At 42.6% G+C, this 26,564-nt stretch overlaps 2 protein-coding genes across 3 annotated transcripts in view; one reads left to right on the plus strand and one right to left on the minus strand.

Annotated features, from left to right (window-relative positions):
• The window catches only part of LOC138769422 (carcinoembryonic antigen-related cell adhesion molecule 1-like), a 42,693-nt gene that overhangs the window by 14,306 nt on the left and 1,823 nt on the right, over window positions 1-26,564 (minus strand). For both annotated transcript variants that reach the window (XM_069947880.1, XM_069947881.1), the window contains exons 2-6: window positions 17,610-17,915; window positions 5,483-5,764; window positions 4,594-4,869; window positions 3,053-3,349; window positions 1,107-1,349 (exon numbers count right to left, since the gene is read on the minus strand). In XM_069947880.1, coding sequence (XP_069803981.1) covers window positions 1,107-1,349; window positions 3,053-3,349; window positions 4,594-4,869; window positions 5,483-5,764; window positions 17,610-17,915 — 1,404 coding nt within the window. The remainder of the gene's footprint in view (window positions 1-1,106; window positions 1,350-3,052; window positions 3,350-4,593; window positions 4,870-5,482; window positions 5,765-17,609; window positions 17,916-26,564) is intronic.
• Window positions 16,698-26,564, plus strand: part of LOC138769420 (carcinoembryonic antigen-related cell adhesion molecule 1-like) — an 86,864-nt gene continuing 76,997 nt past the window's right edge. The window contains exon 1 of the mRNA XM_069947877.1: window positions 16,698-16,802. Coding sequence (XP_069803978.1) covers window positions 16,715-16,802 — 88 coding nt within the window. The 5' untranslated portion in view covers window positions 16,698-16,714. The remainder of the gene's footprint in view (window positions 16,803-26,564) is intronic.

Raw genomic sequence — 26,564 nt, forward strand, 5'->3', positions numbered from 1 at the left:
TGCTGCCACCTCTGTCCATGACAGGAACTCTCCTGCTCTCCAGACTGGAAAGAATACATCACTTCCTGCAGGACATACTGCAGCTGATAAGTATGGGAAGACTTGATATTTTTTAAAAGAAGTAAATTACTTGCTGGGACCAGTTGATTTGAAAGACTTTTTTTTTGTGAACTACCCCTTTAACTACCCTAAAGACCCTATTACACCAAACGATTATCAGCTTACTTGGCCGAATACCGACCGTTCAGGGCGATAATCGTTTAGTGTAATAGTGTTGAAAGGCAATGATCAGCTGACATGCATGATGAAACATCACATCATGCCAGCAACGGAGAGGAGGCAGCAGATGATTCAGGAGGCTCCTCTTGCTGCTCCCTGCTTGCTGTCTGTGCATGTAATAGCACACGCAGTGTTCAGGCAATTTGGGGGAAGCAAGTGCCGACCAGTCAGATCAGCACTCGCTTCCCCCTCGTGCCATATAAGTCTATGTGGTCTCTCTCCCACCAACGCTGAGTGGTGATAAGCAAGCACAAATGTGAGAAGCATGCTGCCCATTCATTTTGGTGACTGATTGTGGTTTCAGCACCCTGACACCTACTCATCAACACTTCTGACATGTCACTATTACACAAGTTTAGGTGCTCTTTAATGCATTTTTCTTTTCAGTGGGAAAAAATAAATAAATAAACTGGTGCCACAGAGTTATACAGATTTGTAAATCACTTCCAGTACTTATCAGCTGTTGTATGTCCTGCAGGAAGTGATGTATCTTTCCAGTCTGACACAGTGCTCTCTGCTGCCACCTTTGTCCATGTCAGGAACTGTTTTTCTATAGGGATTTGCTGCTGCTCTGGACAGTTCCTGACATGGACAGAGATGGCAGCAGAGAATACTGTTTCAGCGCCACTTCCTGCAGGACATACAGCAGCTAATAAGTATTGGAGGACTTCAGATTTTTAAATAGAAGTAATTTACAAATCTGTATAATTTTCTGACACTACCTTGAAAACATTTTTTTTTTCACCAAGTACCCCTTTAATAAACCAGTTACATCTCTGGATGTAGAATAGTACATCTACAGTTAAATGACAATACTGATATCTTACCAAATGCTAGTGTGCAGGTCTTTATGTTCTTTCCCAGTTGATCACCATTACAGGTGAGATTACTCCCATGGACATTACTGGAAGAAGTCACATTTCTCAGCACTTGATCAGCGCTTGTACTTTCTGTAGCATTAAATATCATGGTCACATTGGCTGCAGGATTTCCTCCCGGCCAGGAACAGCCGAGCTGTAAGTTCTCTCCAATGGGATCTGCAGAACAGAGAATATTTCCATCTGGGGCCCCTGTAAGATAGGAAAATTATATATCATTTGTCTTATGATGTCATGTTCTGAATCGATTATATGTTACTTACATTACATACATCTCTACTGTATATGTTCTATCTCAATTCTAAACTTGTCTTTACTATGCAACAAAAATGTCAGCACTGTACTCAGCTATCTATAAAGCTGTCAGTGGAGGCTGAGCATGTGAGGATAAGGGCCCTATTACACAGAGAGATAATCGGCCGAATCAGGGCGTTTCGGCTGATTATCGCTCCGTGTAAGGCAGTAATGGATTATAATAGGGGCGTTTCGGGCGGCAGCCCGGGGCCCTGAGCTCCTGGGGGGCCCATGACCACCCAAAAAGACTTATACTTTCAGTGGTGTACTGTCTCCTGGCTACACTTCCACCATGATTTGCAAAAAATCACAGTTTTTTTTGGCAATTTTGCATAAATCAGGACATCAGGACATTATCTATCCCGTACTATGAACGCCAGGCTAGTGCTGCCATAGTTACAGTGGGGTGGGGGGGCCCAGGCTTGGTGAACAGCCCGGGGCCTTCAAAAAGTACAAAAGATGCGACGTTTTGACCTCCTCACGAGATCATTATCAAGCATGCTTGATAATGATCTCGTGAGGAGGTCGAAACGTCGCATCTTTTGTACTTCTCTGTATTTTTTTGGAATAAATCACCTTTTACACGTATGCTGGTGTGCTGCGGAACATCTTTACATAGATAGATAGATAGATAGATAGATAGATAGAGAATAGATAGATAGATAGGAGATAGATAGATAGATAGATATAGATAGATAGGAGATAGATAGATAGATAGATAGGAGATAGATAGATAGATAGATAGATAGATAGATAGATAGATATAGATAGATAGGAGATAGATAGATAGATAGATAGATAGATAGATAGATAGATAGATAGATAGATAGATAGGAGATAGGAGATAGATAGATAGATAGATAGATATGTAAAGTAGCTTGACGGCACTCCAGATAAGGTGAAAAAAAGGTTTACATTTATTCACAAAGTGCACAGCATACAAAGTAATAAGACAACGTTTCTGTGGCCTCTCGCCACCGCCAGGCTTGAAAATGGTGGAGAGACGCCACAGAAACGTTGTCTTATTACTTTGTATGCTGTGCTGTGCACTTTGTGAATAAATGTAAACCTTTTTTTTCACCTTATCTGGAGTGCCGTCAAGCTACTTTACATATATACTGTGGACTCGTGGTTGGAGTATTTGCCTGGCACCCGTATTTTTCCTGTGCTGCTGAAATTACTAAGAATAGATAGATAGATAGATAGATAGATAGATAGATAGATAGATAGATAGGAGATAGATAGATAGATAGATAGATGGGATATAGATAGATAGATAGATAGATAGGGGATAGATAGATAGATAGATAGATAGATAGATAGATAGATAGATAGATAGATAGATAGATACATAGATAGATAGATAGATAGATAGGAGATAGATAGATAGATAGATAGATAGATAGATAGATAGATAGATAGATAGATAGGAGATAGATAGATAGATAGATAGATACATAGATAGATAGATAGATAGATAGATAGATAGATAGATAGGAGATAGATAGATAGATAGATAGATAGATAGATAGGAGATAGATAGATAGATAGATAGATAGATAGATAGATAGATGATACAGTTGTTTCTACATGTTACTTACAGTTGATATTGAGGTTGGCTGCATTGCTGGTCACACTATTTGCCCGGTTGGATGCTGTACAGGTGATGGGTCCGGTGTCGTTCTTGGAGACAGGACTGATGGTGAGATTGGAGCTTGGAGGAGAAATACTCTGAGTAATTGTATATGGAGGGATAGAGGAGACTAGATTTCCATTTATTCTCCAGGAGAAGGTGATGGCCGATCCCTGAGCTGTACAATGGAGAGATGCTGAGTCCTGTCCGGCCCAGAGCGCTCCTAAAGTTTCACTGGTCAGGTTGACTGGACTGGAGACTGGAGCTGTGAACGGACCAGAGATGAATATGAGGAGCAATAAGTGAAGCTCTGACCATTTGCTGTTTCGCTATAGAGGAGCTGTATGTGGGTCTCTCCATATTATGTGTTTTCAAAACTTAATATAATAAACTTTCAAAAATAAAAATACGTTTTTTTTTATCAATGTGTAATAATCAATGAGAGAATCTTTTTTTGCATTGAAGCAATTTTCTTATAATGACAGACCCTTTAAAGAGTCACTGTCGTGTGTGTGTATATATATATATATATATATATATATATATATATGTATATATATTTTTCTGAAATCAATAGTCCATTCAAAAAGACTTTTCCCAGCCCCCTCCCTCCTCTTTTCCATTCACTGCAAAATATCAGGAAATTGTGACTTGTTGCATCAAACACAACCCTGTCTGTTCTATAGAGAGGGGAGGGGGAGGGGGGAGGAGGGAGTTAGTCGTCAGCAGAGAGCAGAGAACAAAGGATTACACAACATGGAGCTGGGTGAAAGCCGGTATTCAGAGGTCAGAGAGGTCAGTGCTGACTGTTTGAGGAGATAGAGGGTGATGTACTTGTAGATTAACTCTTTGTTGTCCTGTTTTGGTGCCTCATCTCTCTCCACTCCTCCCCTTTACATAAGCAAGCCATGAAGACAGGGGGGAGAGCTTCAAACTGCTTTTTCATGATAAAAATGCATTTTTCGGCTAATAAACCCAATTACAACGTTTCTTAAAAACGCCTGGACTATTAATTTCTGGAGAAAAAAAATACGACAATGACACTTTAAAGAGTCCTGGAGATGATAGATAGAAAGGTGAATGATAGAAACGCATGGTCCCTTCTAGCCTTCCTCTCTTCTCTCTTCGCTCTTTGTAAACCTACAGTATTTTGTTGTCATTTACACTGAAAAGAATGCAGTGTGTGATCTATGGCAGCCCAGGAGGAAAATGTTAAAAAAGCAGAATGCAGGTACAGTATGTTCCCACAACTTCTTTTTTTTTGACCATTTCAGGCCATATGTAATGTATGGCTGTGACAGGTCCTCCAGAATAGGAGATAATCTTTATACCCCCCTGCTTAGATAAGGGGCCTATGCAAGGAATCTCTCTACTAACACAAAATTTTCCCCTAACAGGACATTGAAAATTTCTTAAACAAGACATCTATAAACTCTTCTGTATGGATTACACATAGGAGTATGAGATAGTCTAGTTACAGATATATACAGATGTATAAGCGTTACTTACAGGCCAGGGCCAGAGTCACGTCACTGCTTTGGTTGCTTACTAAATTTTTAGCTGTACATGTGAAAGGTCCATTGTCAGTGGGGTAGACGGGGCTGATAGTGAGTGTGAAGTTATTGTCACTAAGATGGAATCGGTCTCCAGATATTGCTGCCCCTCGTAGACTCCATGAGTAGCTGACGTCTGTACCACGAGCCGAACATCGGAGAGACACTGAATCCAATCCAGGCCAGACAAGTCCTGTTATATTACTTATTGCTGTGACATTAGAGACTGAAGCTAAAATACAGAATAGAAAGAAACAGAAAGGTTATAATAACTATTTAAGAAATTATGTAAACATATATGGAGCAGCACAGTAATAAGATACAAGGAGGTGCAAAGCTTTGGGAACTTGACCCAAGAACCTTGAAACCAGTCCAGACATTAGTACAGGTAGCAGCACTGCAAATCCACATAAAAACAAACAAAACAACAAAAAAACAACACCATTGTTTTATTCACCCATCATGGAAGCAAGGATTCATCTGAACCTTTTTAGCCACCTGATAGCATCGATATCCCTCTGTAACTATTTATGTGTATTTTAGCCGTTTAAAACAGTTTTGGCTGTAAAATAACCCCCCCCCCCCCCCAAACCACCACCACCAATAATCAATATTGAAATGGAATTGAAAGACACAGATGACTACTCTATGGAAGGAGGCCCTTTGTATATGCAATCGTCATCCAATTTGAGATTAAATGATATATTTCTTCAGTCCTATTGTGTATATTGTAACATTTTAGGAGTCTCAGCTTCATATGTTGTTTCTCATATTGATGTCATAGTTATCTTATGTCTCCTAGAATAGAACACATCCCATTTTACTTAATATTACAATGTTCTTACCGTATACAGTCACATTCAGGGAGTTGCTGGTGGCTGAGCTGACAGGGTTCTGGATGGTGCAGGTGTGGGATCCACTGTCACTCTCAGATATTGGGGTGAAGTCCAGGTATTGCCCCCTGCAGGGTGGTTGAGAACCAGAGCAGATCATCTTCTGATCCTTGGAGAAAGAGTAAGTAGTCACAGTCTGATTCCCAGCATCACACCAAAGGGTCGCATTGTTGCCACTTATAGGGGGATTGTTGGTACCAGTGGCGTAGCGGAGAACAGGACCAGTGAGATTAGCTATAAAAAAAATACACACATAACATTAATGCTTCTCTTAATTAATGCTGTAATATCCCCATTCAGATGTGCAGAACTGATATTAAGTTGCATAAAGTTCCAGCTGGTTGTTTGTGAATTAACTCTAAGGGTACACACTCACTGGGCGGATCCACAGCGAGTTTCTCACTGCGGATTTGCAGCGAGACCCGCTGCGGATCCCTGCCCTGTACCCACTGTGTGCAGACAAAATCGCAGCAGGATGCACATCCCGCTGCGAGTTTGTCCGCAGCCCGCCCAGTTAACCCCCCGGCCGCCGAAGCCTATACATCACCGGGTCCCCGCTCCGGCTTGCTTCGGGGCTCCCGGTGTCTTCACGTCTTGCTCAGCCAATCAGTGCGCTGCGGTGGGGCAGCGCACTGATTGGCCGAGCGGGACGTGCCGGGAACCCCCGAAACAAGCCGGAGCGGGGACCCGGTGATGTATAGGCTTCGGTGGCCGGGGTGGACTGCAGACAAACTTGCAGCTGGATGTGCATTCTGCTGCGAGTTTGTCTGCCCATAGGGTGTACTGGGCAGGGATCTGCAGCGAGAAACTCACTGCGGATCCGCCCAGTGAGTATGTACCCTTAGGGGGAATCAGTTTTACATACAGTGGTGCCTTGGATTACGAGCATAATTCGTTCCGGGTCCGTGCTTGTAATCCAAATCCACTCTTATACCAAAGCAAATTTTCCAATAAGAAGTCATAGAAATGCAGACAAATGGTTCCACATCCCAAAAATAATAAGATTTATTATTCTGATTAACATGTAAAACAAATGAAACCAACATTTAGAAACAGCAGAATATGTGATATTATAAGTTACTGTACAGTAATAGAGAGGATGGGAAACACAAGGACTGACAGAGACTGCAGGGAGTAGGAAGGAATGAGCAGGGCAGATGTGGACACATACATGCAGCACTCTCTGTCCGGGGAGAGAGGGGTTACAGCTATGAAGAGATTACCTCCACCATCCTGTCCCCTGATGTAAGCCCCAGCCTGAAGTGGATCTGCTATGATTTGGAAGGTGAGGGAGACTTCCTGGGTCAGAGTACAGTGCTGTAGACCCTGCTATGCAGACCATGCCCTTCCTCTACTCCCCCTCCCACCCAGTACAGGAAGCTCTTAAACCAAAGCAATGCTCTTAAACCAAGTCACAATTTTGAAAAACTGTGAGCTCTTAAACCAAAGCACTCTTAAACCAAGTTACTCTTAAACCAAGGTACCACTGTAATAGGTATAAAGTATAGGATTCTAGTCCACACTCGCTCTGGAACAAAGAACCATTTTGTTACTTCCCGGACCCTGGAGAAGCTTACTGGAGAAAACTACTTATGTGTTTTTTTATTTCATTTATGACAATCAGGTATTAAATATGTTAACGTTTCGGAAACCCCATCACGTCAGCCATAGGCATATATATGTTCCAATTGCTGATTCCCGTGTAGTTGTACGTTTCTGATGTAGGGTGCCTTCACACCTAGCGAATTTACGCTGTGAGTCGGGTAGGTCCTGGCAGATCACTTTCGCTACATACCCCTTCAGCTCCCGCCCGGCTCTCGCTCCCACTCCGCTGTATACATTACCTCTCCTCGCTGCACGGGTCCCGGCGTACTGCTCTCCCGCCCGGCCAATCAGTGGCTGCGGCAGGGCAACACACTAATTGGCCGGGTGGGAGACCAGTACGCCAGGACCTGTGATGCGAGGACAGGTTAATGTATACAGAGCGGGAGCGGAGCAGGAGCCGGGCGGCAGCTGAAGGGGTTAAGGGGCCAACAGAATTACATACAGACTGCTGCGTGTATGTAGTGAAAGTGATCTGCCATGACCTACCCGAGTCGCTAGGTGTAAAGACACCCGTAAAGGGTTTTTAATGTGGGCGACATGGCTTTAGTGTGAGCAGCAGTTCACAATCTTGCTGCTGTCCGCCATTAACCTCATGCCGTGATACTGCAATCATGGTATTTAAAGGGAACCATTCACCCCCTGGCCCCAGGCAGAAACTGACATACAGTGACATAAAGGTCAATATACTTACCACATCGCTCCCGATCCCGTCCCGAATCCTGTTGTTGACACGGAGAAATCGGCGATTCTTCTTCTCGCGCCCATTATGGTAATGAGCGCCGCCGGGTCCGAAGTCCAGCCTTCTCCCCGCCTCCGACACTTGATTGACGCCGGGTCCTCTTCCTCCTCGTCTTCTTTCTTCTCGCCGGATCCCGCGCAGGCGCCGTGACAGTCGTTTTCGGCGCATGCGCAGTTCACAATTGAAGCCGCTCCGCAGCTTCACTGTTTACTGCGCGTGCGCCGATTGCCTCGAACACGTATCCTGTTTACCGCGCAGGCACAGAGAGGTGACGAGACCATCGCAACGGCGCCTGCGCGGGAATTCGTCAGAAGACTGAAGACTGAAGACGTCAATCAAGTTCCAGGAGGCGTGGATGGGCGGCGACGAGAAGAGGACCTCATGAATAAGTTGGACTCGTCCGTCGTTTCCTATGGACGTTGGACTCATCTCAGCTCATTACCATAATGGGCGGGAGAAGAAGAATCGGCAATTTCTCCGTGTCAACAACGGGATCCGGGACGGGACCGGGAGCGATGTGGTAAGTATATTGACCTTTATGTCACTGTATGTCAGTTTCTGCCGGGGGCCACGGGGTGAATGGTTCCCTTTAAAAGTGTCAATGACGGGCGTGATACCTGTAACTGACCAACCAGAACCCCTGCAGTGTAACTGCATGGGTCCACTCCCGATCAGTTTCCCTGACAGACAGAGGGCTGTCTGGGCTGTCAAGTTGGCAATTTGCAATAGAGTTTGCCTCAATAATAGCACAGCGCCAATCTCACTGATCAAAGCTATGCAATGGCATACTATTGAACAGCCCCCTCTTACTAGTGTAATGGCCCAGTCTGGTATATATTGTCAGGCGTCTGGAGGTATATTGTTGCCATTGACAACCCCGGGCTGTCTGTATTAGGGCCTATGTATTTGTGTCTCTTCCTGGCCTCTTTTGGGGTAATGTATTAAATGAGCATTGTATTCTGTCATGTATTTGTTTGATGCTGTTATGTATTGACCTCTAGTGGTACAGGTACAAGTGTTATTACTAGGAGAATATTGATTGGTCAATTTATATATTTGTAAACAAGTGTTGAGCTTGATCAGTGCTCTTCCTGCAACCTATCAGACTCTAGTTATTGGCCAGGGGTAAGCTAGCTCTGCCCAACTTCTACCCAGAGGGCTGTTCGGGTCTTGACAGTCGGTAGTCTGGCATTGCCAGGGTCACATCTAACCTCCCTGCATCACCTCAATAATCCTGTCAGGCTTGAGGTTCAGCCCCCTAACCTGTTTCCAGGCAGCTATAAGGATTAATACGAGTCTCAGCAGGACATTCTCTGTACTTATTAGTGTCTGCTGTCGGATTGGTGAAGTGATAGAGGGTCTCCCATTCACCGTCCACATCTTCCTGGCTTCCAAGTCAGTGTGTCCATGCGTCTTCCTCCTGCTTGCTAGTCGGCGTTGACGGCGTCAAGTCTTTTCAGTAACTTCAAGTACCTATTCACACGCACCTTATAAAGGCTGGAAACCTCAAAGTTCCTGGAACAGGTCTGTCTACTCTATTCCTGTAATCCTATCTACCTACCAAGTCCAAGTCCAAGTTATAGAAACCAAGGTAACCCCCCCTGAAGCTAAGGACTCTGATCAAGCCAATATATATTCATGTATTAGATTGTACATAGTTATTCTTCAAGTAAAGATTCCATATACTTGCACTGCTACTGTGTAAAGACTTTTATTAAAGATATTCCCCTGTGTATATGCTGAGAGGAGAAGGGCCCCGGCACCCTCTGACCCCACTGTGACAGGAAGGTTACAGAAGGTGAGCCCTAAAGTTGCACTACACCACCCAGAAACAGACCCTCAGTATATTACAGTACACCGCACTAGCATTATCGCACAATATTTCAGTGTATTAAAGGGGATATTCCCATCACAAATAAAATAGTTATACTTGTAGGACTCAAGTTAAATATTTTTGCAAATATATTCATTTAGCAACCTTGTCTCCTTTTGCCTGATGGGCTGCACATTCTCTCCCATTGATTCCAGCAGGTCATGATTTGGATCATGATTTACGTCTGTGAGCAGGCGTAAATCATGATAAATGCGGCACAGGGAGAGGCCACGCCTCCTCCCCGCATTGCCGCCCGCCTTAAAACCCCCCTGCCCGCCCGTCAGGCGAGCGGGGGACACGGCAGGCGTACACCAGGGAAAAGTGGCAACTCTGCGCCTGCTCCCTGGCATATGCCCCGGCTGTATTCTTTATAAATGTCTCTCTATATGTCTAGACATTGTTATTAAAGCTATATACCCCAGACAGGTCACTGCTTTTAGAGCAGAGTGTTGGTAGGAAACCCAGACAGGGAGCTGTCAACAATGGGAGAAAAAAAGGAGCATATCAGGAGATGGAGACAAGTCTGCTAAATTATTGTATTTGCATAAATATATAATTGATGACTTGATAGTTGAGATGTGTATACCCCTTTAACATACACTACCATTTAAAAGTTTTAGAACACATTGGGGGACATTTACTATTGAGTCTAAAACATGCGTAAGAGTATTCGTCTTTTTTTTTTACTCTAAAAACTTTTACGTTTTGTTTTTGTTTAGCCAAATATGACTAATTCAAAAAACTTTTCATAAATTTGTGAATAGAATATTCTCAGAATATTCTACGAATATTTGCAAGAAACTGCGCAAACATATTCACCTGATACTGACCAGACGTAGGCCTGCACCAGTTTGTGAGACTTTTAAAAAAAGTCGCAAAGGAAAAATTGGGTGCAAATCCCAAATTACAGTGGTGCCTTGGATTACGAGCATAATTGGTTCTGGGACTGTGCTTGTAATCCAAATCCACTCTTAAACCAAAGCACATTTTCCCATAAGAAATCATTGAAATGCAGATAATTGGTTCCACACCCCAAAAATAATGATTTATTATTCTGAATAACATGTAAAACAGATGAAACAAACATTCAGAAACAGCAGAATCTGTGATATTATAAGTTACTGTACAGTATAACAATCAGCATGTGGAGTATAATGTATAGTAACTGCATAACCCTGATAACACAGCAGCTGTTTGTAGATACAGGATGGAACTGCAGATCCCAATAATGCAGTAGCGTAGTACAATGGGCTAGAATAGGGAAGCAGGAAAGCTGTCAGAGGTCACATGACAGCAATGGGGAAGGGGTGTTTGTTCAGCATGGGAATATGTGGGCACAGTATTCCCTCTGTCCGAGGAGACAGGGGTTACAGCTATGAAGAGATTACCTGCACAGTCCTGTCCCCGGATGCAAGCCCCATCCTGAAGTGGATCTGCTATGATTTGGAAGGTGAGGGAGACTTCCTGGGTCAGAGTACAGTGCTGTAGACCCCGCTATGCAGACCATGCCCCTCCCTAACTCACGCTCCCACCCAGTACAGGGAGCTCTTAAACCAAAGCGATGCTCTTAAACCAAGTCACAATTTTGGAAAACTGTGAGCTCTTAAACCAAAACACTCTTAAACCAAGTTACTCTTAAACCAAGGTACCACTGTATTTGAATTTCTTGGTGAATACTCAAAAAAGGTACCGTATTTTCCGGCGTATAAGGCGACTGGGTGTATAAGACGACCCCTGACTTTTAATCAGATTGTCAGGGGTTCGCCTTATACGCCGGTAAAAGTTAACCCCTGACTGATCGCAGCCCTGCTTTTGAGCCCCCCCCCCCCCCCCCACCGTTTTTTCGGGGTTAAAAAGTCGTCTTATCCGTCGGGAAATACAGTAAATTAAAAAAAGTTGCATCTAAAAAATATTCGCCTGTTAAATACTGGTTCATAAATAGAACCAGTATTATTCAACTAAAAATTATCGCAAAGCCCTTGATAAATGCCCACCATTGATTTCTGCATTTCCTTGGTGTTCCTAGTACAGCACATAATGTGAAATGGTTCAAAGTTTCAAAAGTAAGTTATAACATACAAATAAAATAATTCCTGATTTTTAGGGCAGACATCAGTACATAAAGCAAATGATGGTTTGATATCGGTTGCAACTATTCCTACAGGTGTCTCAACGTTCGCCAAGTACTTTTAACCCCCATGAATGTATATAACCAGTGTTGAAACAGACTGCATTACAACTACTTCTAGGACAAGAATTGGACAGTTTCCTATACCATCAAAAGTCACTTGGAAACTGACCGAAAACCACTACAAAATCCGATGACAAGTTCTTGGGAGTCAACAGCACAGCTTAAAGTATCATCCCCTTTACTCTCACTTCATGTCATCACTTAATAGTGTCAACTGGGTGGGGCTTCACAGCAATTGGGCCCATTCCTGGCTGGAAAGAGGGCCCAACTGTAAAGAAGCCCTGCCTAGTCCACTGGTGAAATGAAGCAATTTTAGAGCAGAATGAAGACACAGACAAGTAAGGCAGCTTCACACAGGACGGATCGCAATAAAATCTGTAAATCACCCGCCCTTTTAACCCACACAATGCTGGTGCATACATTAGCTGTCCTCAATCACGGCTTCCTGCTCTCCCGCCCAGCCAATCAGAGCGTGTCCCAGCCGCAGCCACTGATTGGTTGAACGAGACGTCAGGATGCCGGGAGTCACAGAAGCAGGCCAGAACACAGACTGCTAATTTTTTCACTGGGCCGCTGCGGGGGGTTAAGGGAGAATGCGGTTTAGATACTCGCAGCAGAATGAAAATTTCTCTTCGATTTACTCCAAGCTCTTCGCTAACAGACTTAACACTTTCATGCACAATCTTATTGTGCCAGGGAGGGAAGCCAGACATTATACAATTAAAACAATGGATATAATGCATCAAGCCAGGCTCCAAAAGAGCCCACTTATGATCTTAACTTAACACTCAATGCCGAAAAGGCATTCGATAGAATATCTAGGTCCCCCTGGCACAAACCCAATCAATGACCATCCTGAATTTCTACTGGGTGCCTCCACTTCATCTTTTTTGGGTTAAGCAAAATCAACACCCCTTAGGTTCACGCATGTATTGTTCAATGGAGCCCTCATGCTGCTCTCTTCCATTATAAAAAAGAACATAGTCATACACCGTGGCCATATTGCATACCTCCAGTTACGCCATTTTTACTCCAATGTCTCTCGTTGCAAGCAGTTACACCGCTCACTTGGCCTCTACCTGCCCCTCCTATGCAAGGTCTACCATCTATGGCCTGCTGATGTTGAACAGGTCTCAGCCTCTCCTGCCTATTGCGGAAAGTAGAAACAGGAACTTAATAAGAAATGGGCCAAATGCTTCTTCTTGACCAATAAAACTACAATAGCTACTAAAGCCTGGGGAAATTGCTATCGTCCCACCATGGATGGTATCCAGCGGTCTCTGTGCTAGAGATGCAACACTGAAGTTGACACTATGGCACATACCTGGTGGAGTACCTTTTTGGTTTACGATACTCCAGTTGATATCTGAGATCACAGGGGTGGTCATCCCCAGTACCCCTGAGGACGCCGCTCTCCTATTTATGTTTCCCTGACACAGCACTTATTACAAGCTACTAAAACAGTTATCACGAGACACTGGAGATCCCCTGAGCCCCGTCATTGGAGGAATGGGTCATAGAAGTTACTTATATTCAAGATGTGGAGGAACGGCTAATCACATCATGTAAGGAGCTTGATAAATACAGAAAGACATGGTTTAACTGGAAGGAATTGGTATCTTTCCCTAGGTATAGGAGTATTTCTGCCTGAGTTGTTCTCTTTCCCCATTATGGCCTTTACACCCCATAGCATTTTCTTTTTCTCACATATTTGAGTATCCAAGGTTACAGGTGTTGCTCTGGAGCATCCGGGACACTGTTCGAGGAACCATCTCCCTCTCAATGTGCACTAGACTCCTGAGTCTGTCTGGATTGAATCCCCACTACTTCTTTCTTTTTCCTCTTTCTCTTGAACTTCTTCCCTTTTATTCTTCCTTTATTTCATAGGTGATGAGATACCTATAAAGATAATTTATTGTACATATGGAGAGTAATGCTAATTATACTTCCTCAGGAAGGGAGGACGTCCAGGGTGCTTGCATCCTCTTTTATACACCTCTTATGGATTTGCAATCATATCTTGTTAATATTCTTGTTAACTCAATTTTGACTGTAGCAGTATCCAAATGGTTTGTACCATGGCTCCTTGAGTCTTCATAGATTCACTTCTTTAATTAAAGTTTGATTATGTTGACTAAACTATTAGGCTATGTTCACACTACGTGAACAACCGGCCGTATCATCCCGGCTGGTACTTAAGTACCGGCCGGGTGATCTTTCCAGCCGCGGAGCTCTGATGCGGGCGCATCAGCGCGCGCCCGTATCAGAGCTTCCAATAGCACACAGTGAAGCAAGAGGCCGAAGCCGCTTGCTTCACTGTGTGCACTGACAGGTCTTTCTGGGTCCGGAATTCACTGAATTTCGACCGCAGAAAACTGACCTGTCAGTTTTTTCCGGCGCCGCATGGGATCCAGGCCGGAGCGTGTTCGATGTGTGTATGCTCCGTCCGGGATCCCATTAAAAATAAAGCTATGTCCCACCCCGCAAAACTACGGCCGTAGTTTTACGTAGTGTGAACATAGCCTTATACTGTGTACACCCCTACCTATGCCATGTTCCCACTTAGTATAACACCGGCTGTTCTGTTACCCGGCCGGATCACAAAACGGCCGGCCAGGATTCCTTTCATTTCAAAAGAACATATGTGTTGTATAAATCACGAGCGTTGTTGCAAATTGCAACAACGGCCATGATGTATACATCATATACGTTGTGTGAACATGGCCTAATACTGTACAGTCATGGCCAAACGTTTTGAGAATGACACAAATATTATATTTTCACATGATCTGCTGCCCTCTGGTTTTTATATGTGTTTGTCAGATGTTTTTTATCACATACAGAAATATAATTGCAATCATATTATGAGTAACAAAAGCTTATACTGACAGAATGAGTTAATGCAGCAAGTCAATATTTGCAGTGTTGACCCTTCTTCAGGACCTCTGCAATTCTCCCTGGCTGCTGTCAATCAACTTCTGGACCAAATCCTGACTTATAGCAGTCCATTCTTGCACAATCAATGCTTGCATTTTGGCAGCATTTGTTGGTTTTTGTTTGTCCATCCGTCTCTTGATTATTGACCACAAGTTCTCAATAGGATTAAGATCTGGGGAGTTTCCAGGCCATGGACCCAAAATCTCTATGTTTTGTTCCCTGAGCCATTTAGTTATCCCCTTTGCTTTATGGCAAGGTGCTCCATCATGCAGGAAAAAGCATTGTTAATCGCCAAACTGCTCTTGGACGGTTGGGAGAAGTTGCTCTTGGAGGACATTCTGGTACCATTCTTTATTCATGGCTGTGTTTTAGGCAAGACTGTGAGAAAGACGATTCCCTTGGCTGAGAAGCAACCCCACACATGAATGGATTCAGGATGCTTTACAGTTGGCATGAGACAAGACTGGTGGTAGCGCTCACCTCATCTTCTCCGAATAAGCTGTTTTCCAGATGTCCCAAACAATCGGAAAGGGGATTTATCAGAGAAAATGTCTTTACCCCAGTCCTCAGCAGTCCCCTCCCTGTACCTTTTGCAGAATATCAGTCTGTCCCTGATGTTTTTTCTGGAGAGAAGTGGCTTCTTTGCTGCCCTCCTTGAGACCAGGCCTTGCTCCAAGAGTCTCCGCCTGGACAATGGAACCTCTCTCCTTGAAGTTCTTGATAATGTGATAGATTGTTGACTGAGGTGCAATCTTTCTAGCTGCGATACTCTTACCTGTTAGGCCATTTTTGTGCAGTGCAATGATGACTGCACATGTTTCTTTAGAGATCACCATGGTTAACAGAAGAGAAACAAAGATGCCAAGCACCAGCCTCCTTTTAAAGTGTCCACTGGTGTCATTATTACTTAATCATGACAGATTGATCTCCAGCCCTGTCCTCATCAACACCCACACCTGTGTTAATGGAGCAATCACTGAAACGATGTTAGCTGGTCCTTTTAAGGCAGGGCTGCAATGATGTTGAAATGTGTTTTGGGAGATAAAGTTCATTTTCTAGGCAAATATTGACTTTGTAAGTAATTGCTGTTAAGCTGATTACTCTTTATAACATTCTGGAGTATATGCAAATTGCCATTTTAAAAACTGAAGCCGTAGACTTTGTAAAAATTTATATTTGTATCATTCTCAAAACTTTTGGCCATGACTGTATGTGCGGGATCTCGTGCCTTTTTCCTTTATTTGTGTTTTTATATGCAATCGCTTTGCGTGTTCTTGTATTTCTTAGTTAGAACTATTCTTGAGTTTAAAAAAAAAATCGAAAAAACAAAACAAAACAAAAATAACCCTAGTAATAAACCATCTGCTACATGCCACTGGTGGCGCACTGCTGCAGTATAAACACGACAACAGACAAGTCCTTAGGTCTGGGTTCATACTCCCAGGGTTTGCAGAAATTTAATAATTATGACAGGTAGACCTATATGACCAATCACTATACAACACAGTATATGAACATAAAGTGACATCTCCCATTCAGGGTCTCCACCTTATTTTTAACCAGATTGAAGATTCTCGGTTTGGTACAGTTGGCACAGCCATGCTTTGTAAATCCTGCAAGAACAGGAAACTGCAGCGCTCATTGCTCTACAATTCCTATTTTACTCCATCAGCTAAAAGAGTACAAATGGGCAGTGATATGAGGAACTGTAAGCTTACAGAAACCAGGCAAAGTCCAGTTCACACTCACTAATGCTTTATCAGTGCCCCATTGCCATTACACCACACATCCCTGGTTTACTTGATCAATGAGATGACTACATAAAAAAGGTTGTCTAATATGACTCCCTTACAAATTAATTATTTTCCCTTGCATCAGGAGCAGACACCAGAGACACAAGAGGAGGGCACTGAAGTAGTGCAGAAAGGTACGTACAGGCTCTAAATTGTTTTCTAAATAACAGCAGCAAGATATTAAAATCTGCCTAATGCAGGAAAACCCCTTTAAGTAAGTACCTAGTCTAGACGGGCAGATACTGTAATGAAGTTATCATAAAAGTGTTCACAGTATGGTTTTCGCTATCTTATACACTTTTTCTTCCTTATCTCCTCTCTTTGATTACTTTATGCCATATTTTTGCACCAAAATAATGAAAAATAACCAGTCTCACACATTTTACAATTCTACTTGGCTATAACCTGTTTTCTAGACAGCTTTTAAAATTGGCTACAAAGTGATAAAAAGTGTCCAACAGAGATTATAATTTTTTGCAATAGTTTTGATGCTTTTTTCTCAGATAATTTTCAACAATGGGTGGAAGTTACTACTGCTTGCTAAACATCATGCAAGGTGTATTTTGTTAGTAAATTTGGGCCGCTCTTCATGTATTACCCTATCCAAGTGTAAAAGGCAGAGCCATTTACACCTCGTATTGCTTTGTGTAGCTTGTGCCAAAAGCTTGTGCCAACAGAAACAAGACATTATCATTAGTTAATTTGTAGCCTGTCATTTTTAATTCCTGTAGCCTGTCCCTATGTATCTGTCCAAAAAGTGTCACCCAAGTAGTGTAGAAACAGAAGTTGACATGTAATTGATTTATGCAGAAGAAGTGTGGCGCATTCAAAGTAGTAAATTCTCTTTTTTCACAAAACAGCATAATAAATCAAGCGATCAAATATACAGTATACTAACATAACACAATACACTAATAACAAATAACAAATGTCTGACTTACCAAAGACTCTGAGATCATAGGTGTCTGTAAACTGCACATTTCCAGCAGAAGTTAATGCACTTATAATATATGTCCCCTCATCGCTGGATGTGAGATTGTTTAGTATCAGGGAACCATTTCCATACATTGTGCATCTTCCTACACACACACTAAAGTATTGAGGAGATGAACCTGGATTGAGTAGTGCAGCAGGAACACCTTTAAAACTCCATGAAATAAGTCCATTGGCTTGGCTTGGCACAGACACATCAAAATGTACAGATCCTCCGAGAGCTCCATTAACCAGTGTATTAGCAGTCACAGCTCCTGGATGGAAGAAAGAATTACAGGTTTATAAGGCTGCTTTCACACTGCCTCTTTTTTCTGTAAAAACGCCAATGAAGGCTCTATGGTCCCCCCCCCCCCCCAAAAAAAAAACAAAAAAAAACAAACGCCAGCAATCAGTCCATGGAATTTTACGATTTCCCTTGCACACATGGCATTTTTTTTGTGCCATTTTTCTCTCCTCTCTGGTGTTTTTGCGGCTCTGTGGCAGTTTTTGCTAAATGCAACAGGCTGAGGGTTTGGTGTTTTTCTCCCATAGACTTCAATGGAAGTCTTCGGCTCCACTTAAAAAGCCATAGCTTATGCATATGGCAGTTTTTAATGGCGTTCTTCATGGTCTTCTTCTGATCAGCGGCTGAGCAGGGACACTGCTTCAGCCACTGATTGGCTGAGCTCCTGCTGGAGCATCGTCAGCCTAGCCACTGATTCAGCAGCTCCATCTTTGAAGAAGCAGAGCCTTGCACACTTGTATCTCAGTGTGCTAGTGTGCTAGGCTCTTCTGAAGATAGAAGACGTTGGGGTGAGTATCAATAGCCCCTCCCCTGCACTGTACCCATCCCAGCAAGGAAGGGGTACATTGTGACATCAATGTGGCCCCCATGGGGTTAATTGAGGGTGCAATAGGGGAATAGCTAAAGCCGTTAGTAGAGGTTGTTCTTCAAAGATTATCGCCACCAACTCCAAAGAAGTTAGAGTACAATACTAATTGGATAGGACCCCCAGCTCAAAGTAGCCTTACTAGTCTTCCAAGACTACAAAACCAGACATCTGCTGCGGCAATTTAGGCCTAAAAAATGCCATATGGCTAGAATAAATGGAAAAGAAAAAAACTTCGATACTTGTAAACAGCGCTGTCCCAGAAAATGTCCAAGGCTACACCAAAGTGGCCAAAGTGACCACTTTGGTGTAGCCTTGGACATTTTCTGGGACAGCGCTGTTTACAAGTATCGAAGTTTTTTTCTTTTCCATTTACTCCAATACGGGCCCCTGTTTGGGAGCATCCCGTTCACGATACATCTGGCTGCAGTCCTCAGCTTCCTTTGCTACCTTCTCCATACGGAATTCTGGATACCCCAGTGGGGTGATATGCTTACAGCCCAAGGGGCTATTAGGTGAGTGCAATTGTTCACTCTTTGTCTGGTTTGAGTCTGCCACAGTAAGACACGAGGCGCCGGTGCCCTTGTTTTTTCCTGTTTTATTTTTTAGTTCAATATGGCTAGAATGACATTTTTTTTTACAAAAACATTGTGTCTGTATCAAGCCGCCTAAGGCCTCATTCACGCGTCATTGGAATGGCCCTATTCACATACCTGTAAGTATTGTGGGGCCGTAATAGATGAAGTAGTGTTCGTAGCTATAGGTCCACAGCTACTGAAAGCCTTATGGACGTGTGAATGCAGCCTAGGAGAACATTTATACACACTGGTCTTCTAAAGAAATACCACCCCCTCCATCATAAAAAATTCTTTTAACTGGGTTTTCCAGCGAAAATCTTTTTCTTTCTAATCAACTGGTGACAGAAAGTTATATAGATTTGTAATTTACCTTTATTGAAAATTCTTCCCATACTTATCAGCTGCTGTATGTCATGCAGGAAATGTTGTTTTATTTTCACAGTGCTCTCTGCTGACTTCTCTGGCCAAGGCAAGAACTCTCCAAAGTAGGAGAGGTTTTCTATAGGGATTCCCATAGTAAGCCTCTCCTTCTATAGAGAGTTCTTGTGGGCGAGAGATGTCAGCAGAAAGCACAGTGTCACAATGAAAATAAAACAACATTTCCTGCAGCTGATAAGTATTGGAAGACTTGAGATTTTTTTTATAGAAGTAAATTACAAATCTATATAACTTTCTGACACCAGTTGATTTGAAAGAAATAAATTTTGGCTAGACAATCCATTTAACCATATCTTAGCTGTGAGTCAGCAGAGAAATATGAGAATCAACACCTCCATACCTTTTTATTTGTATTTTTTCACCCTGCAGCAATGTTTTTTTGTGTCTTTGGCAGTTTTTTTGAAAATCTTCACATACTCTAGCTATAACTTTTCTTTCAGATTTTGTGGCGTTTCTCCTCTCCTAGACCATCATAAGTTGAAAAAAATCCTTGAATTACACGATTCCCTATATAGAACCTATTTTTACTCTGTGATCTGTGAAACATGATCCGCGATTGCATCAGAAGTGCATCCACATCCGCTAAAATTGTACGGTTTTAGTAATAAAATTGAACTGGTAAAGTAAAATTTAACTAGCTTGCCCATATTTGATCCATGATGTCCGCAAAAAACACGGATCCCCTAGACTTCTATTAGCAAATCACCATCCACAATAGGGCATGTCCTATTTATTTACGGAAAGGATTGCGGATCTGTGAAACCAATGGGCAATAAGATAATCTGTGATGGCAGATGTGTTAATAAAGCCTAAGACTATGTTCACAAATAGTATTTCTGTCAGTCTTTTGGTCAGTATTTTTCCAACCAAACCCAGGACTAGGTTAAAAACCAAAAATATGCAACTCTTTTCATTATACTTTTTCTCTGTTTACTTCTGATTTTGGCTACAAATACTGACCAAAAAACTGACATAAATACTGGCCAAAATACTATGTGTGAACATAGCCTTTGGCCATGTTTAGATGGTGTAAAAAGATCGGCCGTTGTTTGATACGGCTGCGTCAAACAGTGGTCACTGTCTTACACATTTACTCCGCAGACACTGTAGTATCTGCCTGATAAACATCATTGGATTTTAATCAGAATGCGGGCACATTCGGGTATATATATATATATATATATATATATATATATATATATATATATATATATATATATATATACAGTGGTGCCTTGGATTACGAGCATAATTCGTTCCGGGACGGCGCTTGTAATCCAAATCCACTCTTAAACCAAAGCACATTTTCCCATAAGAAATCATAGAAATGCAGACAATTGGTTCCACACCCCAAAAATAATGATTTATTATTCAGAATAACATGTAAAACTAATGAAACAAACATTCAGAAACAGCAGAATCTGTGATATTATAAGTTACTGTACAGTAATGGAGAGGATGGGAAACACAAGGGCTGACAGAGACTGCAGGGAGCATGAAGGAATGAGCAGGGCAGATGTGGGCACATACATGCAGCACTCTCTGTCCGGGAAGAGAGGGGTTACAGCTATGGAGAGATTACCTCCACAGTCCTGTCCCCTGATGCAAGCCCCAGCCTGAAGTGGATCTGCTATGATTTGGAAGGTGAGGGAGACTTCCTGGGTCAGAGTACAGGGCTGTAGATCCCGCTATGCAGACCGTGCCCCTCCCCCCTCCTCCTCCCACCCAGTACAGGGAGCTCTTAAACCAAAGCAATGCTCTCAAACCAAGTCACAATTTTGAAAAACTGTGAGCTCTTAAACCAAAATGCTCTTAAACCAAGTTACTCTTAAACAAAGGTACCACTGTATATATATATATATATCATTCGGGTGTATTAATATTATATTCGGGTATGCCCACACTCCAATTTAACATTGACCACAGTGTAAAGAGCGTCCAGGAGCTGTACTTTACACTGTGAGCATAGACTATTTTCTACGGTCGCTGTTCACATAGGGAGATTTATCAAGCATGGTGTAAAGTGAAACTGACTCAGCTGCCCCTAGCAACCAATCAGATTCCACCTTTCATCCCTCACAGACTCTGTGGAAAATGACAGGTGGAATCTGATTGGTTGCCGGGGGCAACTGAGCCAGTTTCACTTTACACCATGATTGATAAATCTAAATTAATAAATTAATAGGGAAATGTAAAACACTATGGCCCAGATTTATCAAAGGGTATAAAATATAGACTGGCGTAAATTGCCCACAGCAACCAATCACAGCTCATCTTTCATTTTACTAGAGATAAAAGCTGAGCTGTGATTGGCTGCTGTGGGCAGTTTACACCAGTCTTTGTTTTACACTCTTTGATAAATCTCCCCTTCTATCTACAATGTTTTCTTTTTCTCATGATTCTCTTCACTTGCGGTGTTTTTTAGGGATCGGTGGTAGGTTACAAAAAAAAAATGCAGCATGTTGTAGGTTAATGATTTTATCACACAGTTAGGCTACGTTCACACTACGTAAGTTTACGGCCGTAGTGCGCTCCATGAATAAGCGGACGGAGATTTACGTAGTTTGCGTACAATGGAAAGTATACGATCTACGGCCGCACAGTTCACACTACGTACGAACTTACGCCCGGATCGTACGGGGCGCCGTAAAAAATTAACCAGACCATTGTTTCGGGACGGAAATGCTGTAACTTACGGCCGTAGCGTAACATGCGGTCCCGTACGTAGTGGTGATTTCTTCATTTTTACACCTTTTTGTGCCGATCCAAAAGGTTCTGTGGGGTGTCCGGGGCTAGGCGAAGATATCCCAGTAAAAGACTGCTGTCAGATCACTACGTATGCTGCTCGGGAAGTGTACGTAGCTTACGGGCGTAAGTTCACGGACCGTACGTAGCCGGCCGCAACTTGCGTAAATTCCGGCCGGAGCTTTACACGTATATGTCCGGCCGTGAAAAATATGCGGCCAGACATATACGTAGTGTGAACATAGCCTTAGGGAGATCAAATATTATTCAATGGGGTATTTCATATGTTGCTGCTCATGGTGAGACTACGGAAAGCTGTGTGTGAGCTGCTCTCTCCATCTCCCCATCCTCCTTCCTCCTATCTGAGACGGCTGATATAAACAGTTTCCCTGGCAGGCTTTATCTGCAACTTTCTAGCAAAGTTAAAGTGAGTGAGATCATCAGCAACACACAGCAATCCTCCCGGCATTACAAAGAAGATGCAAAGTTGCAGATACAGCCTGCCAGGGACTTGTTCAAAGTTCAAAGTTGAGACGGAGAGAACAGCTCAGAAATAGATTTCTTTATCTTCAGCACAAAGCAGCAGCTCTGTTATATTATAACGACGGCTATTGTTTGTACAATAACAATCATTATTTGCTGTTAAATGACTGCAGTGTAGTAAAAACAGTCGTCTTACACACCATTTTCTACTGTGCTGTTTTTCATGCTTCTTGGCATTTTTTTCTAGTCGTTTTTCTGGCATTTTCTCATTTTGGTGTAACTTACTTTAGGCGTTTTTATCTCTGGCATTTTATCCTTGTGTTTTTTTCCCAGTACAAGTGATGTGATTCTTTATCATGTAATGCCAGACTTTCTATTGAAGAACTGGGGGGACACCAATATGCATATAGGCGTTCTGGCATAGGAGTGTATGCATGAAAAATGCCAACGTTTCTATGGGAAAATGCTAAAATTGTTATATTTCCTTATTGACTTTTAGGAGACTTTGACTTTAAGCTATCCATTAGCCATTAGCTATTATCACTAATATTGACGTTTTTATTGTTTTCTCCCAAAAATGCAGAGTCCAGCCTAATGGAAAGCTTTGCACCTTATGGCTATGTTTTTTCTGTTTGTTTTTTCCCTCTCAAAATGATGCCCATTATTGCAATGATGGCTGTTGGTTGAATCTAATAGTAAAGACAGTGAAAGGACAGTAAAAAAAACTGTGTGAACAACTAAAAATAACGTCCGTTTTTTGCAAAAAATCCTCGAGCAACTGTCAGGAACATTAATTTGACGTACGTGCAAACAACGTCCATTGTTTGTTTGCGGACATCTATTGCAAACAACGGACATTATTTTTTAGTTGTTCACACACAGTTTTTCTTTTTTCACCGTCCTTTTACTGTTTTTACTATTTCATTCAATGGACTTTCCTATTAAAGACAAAGGGCAATCAGTCCACCTGAACTAGAATAATGTGCCAACAGCTGTCATTGTAATGATGGGGGTCAAAACGTGAAATGATGGACGTGAACATAGCATAGCCCATTAATTTCAATTATAATTCAATAATAATTGATGCCTTTTTTTTTTAAAGCAGTGTAAACATAGCCTATGTTTGCTCAGTGTTTTGGTTAGTATTTTTTTCACTAAAACCAGGAGTGGGTTGAAAAAATAGAAAGGCTATGTTTACACTAAGTAAAAAATAAAATAAAAAAAGGTCCGTATTTGCATCATTTTAATTGGCTTGAATAAATTGCATAATGTTCATGACAATTGTTTTCAGATGTCTTTTGCAAACACTGGACGTTATTTTGTAGTTGTTCACATACAATGGACTTTTCAATTAAAGAGGATATACCACCAGGTACATCCTCTTTAACCTGACCCACGGATCGAACGGCGCTGTCACGGTGAAGCCGGTGCCGCGGTCAGCTTTTAGATCTGCGGCCCGGTTCCCGTGAGCGACATTGGGCCGGGCCGCCCCCAGTGGGAGGGAATTCCCTCCCCTGTATGATGCGTCTCCATTCATTCTAAGGGAGCCGTGTCATACAGGGGAGGGAATTCCCTCCCACTGGGGGCGGGCCGGCCTACCTCCTGTGCTTGAGCACCGGCCGGTTCTGGTGCATAGAACGGCACCGTACACGGGAACCGGCCCGCGGTTTGAAATACGCTGGCTTCCCTGTGACAACGCCATTCAATCCGTGGGTCAGGTTAAAGAGGATGTACCTGGTGGTACATCCTCTTTAAAGACACAACCAAAGGCCAATTAGTCTACCTAAACTAAAATAATGTACCAACAACAGTCATTGCACTGACGGGCAGCCAAACCGGAAAATAACAGACATCATTTTTGAATGATAAACGGACAAGAAAAACCATCATGGGAACATAGCCAAACTGCGCAAATCTTTCCATTATAGTTTTTCTCTGTCAGTTGCACTCCTGATTTGGCCACAAATCCTGACAGAAATGCTGACCAAAATACTGACAGAAATACGGCCAAAATACTATGTGTGAACATAACTTTTCTTTGTTTTCCACTCCCGATTTTGGTTGCAAAATACTGACCAAAAATACTGTGTGGGAACAAGCCTTAGGATATGTTAACACACAGTATTTTGGTCAGTACTTTCAGTATTTGAAGCCAAAATGTATAATGGAAATATTTGCAAAGTTTGGCTATGTTCATACAATGTCTTTTTTGACTGTTTTGTGGCCTTCTTTGGACGTCAGTCATTTTGGCACCAAAATGCGCACAGTTTATGCAAATGACGGTTGTACCAAATCTACACCTGCTTACAGCAGGTGTTGATTCGAATCATGAGCAGGTGTAAATCATGATAAATGAGGAGCAGGAGGAGGCCACACCTCCTCCCCACCTTGCCGCGCCTACCTTAAGCCCCCCTGCCCGCCCATCAAGCAAGCAGGGAATATGGCAGGCATACGCCAGGGAGAGGGGGCAAATCTCCGTCTTCTCCCTGGCGTACACCCCTGCGGTAATTTTGATAAATGCCCCCCTCGGTGTTTTCAACCCACTCCTGGTTTTGATGGAAAAAATTGTGACCAAAATACTAAAGTGTAAAGCCTGATACTTTAAAGGGGTATTCCAAGAAAAATTTACTTGCCCCCTATCCACAATATAGGGGACAAGTATGAGATCACGGGGGTCAGACCTCCGAACCCCCGGTAATATCCGTATCAGCCGCTGGCTTTTGTGTTATGAATAGAGTTGCAGGTATGGCATGAGACCCGTGGCTCTATCCATTCATAAGGAGGTGCCAGAGAAAGCCGAGTAAGCACTCTGTGGATAGAAGACAAGTTAATTTTTCTTGGAATACCACTTTAATGGGGCACAATATTGCATGCAAAATATGTCCATGTTTTACACCTTTATTGTGCTATGCTCACACACTGTGTAGTAGATGTAAAATACGGCTGTAATTTTGAGGTAAAATTAACGCACCTCACTGAAATCAATTAGAAATTGGCCAGAAATATATAGAATATATTATAGAATAAGATCCACGGCGTTGGCAAGGGTTGTCCTGTTTCCCAGTTGCCCCACTACTAAGGTCTAGCAGTGCATAATTGCTGTTGTCTCTTTTTGGTGAAGAACGCACACTCCTGACTTCTGGCTGCACTGAACCAGAACTCCCCAACTTACAGGAAGCCCCTAACTTATATAGGGTTGTCTCTCAGAAAGTGTAGATGAGAGAGGGTAGTAGTGTATAGAGTGTAGAACACAGATAAAGTTAGGCAATACACAACAACATAGCTGAACCTTTACACATAAACTGCAGCTGTGCACAGGGGGAGTGAGACACCTAGTGGCTGGAGTGGAAATCACAGCTCCCAGTACTTGGTGTGACATTTGAGAGTTACTTTACCTGGGTAGTACGCTTAGGAAACCACCTACAACATATTGAAAACATATTGAAAAATCAGTGCAATGCATTTTCTGATGTTCTGCAGACGTGCTGTGTGAACAGAAAATGACCATTTACAGTATGCTGAGTGGTTATTTCCTGTCCACATGATATGTCAGCAAAAGTTCAGAAGATGATGACAGCAGTGGACAGCAGACAGCCGGGGAACTAGCATTTGTGGTAAGCGGGATGGGTAAGGATATCAGCACTGTTTAGCAGCCTCAGCAGCATCATAAAATGCCCATTTAGACTGCACAACCCCTTTATCGGCTTTTTACCCCAGACACCCGTAATCTGGGCCTGGGCCGAAGCCACAGCAGTGTAAGCCTATAAATAGGTAAGGCATAGGGAAAATG

This window comes from Dendropsophus ebraccatus, chromosome 12 (genome assembly GCF_027789765.1).
Source record: "Dendropsophus ebraccatus isolate aDenEbr1 chromosome 12, aDenEbr1.pat, whole genome shotgun sequence".
Classification (NCBI taxonomy): Eukaryota; Metazoa; Chordata; class Amphibia; order Anura; family Hylidae; genus Dendropsophus; species Dendropsophus ebraccatus.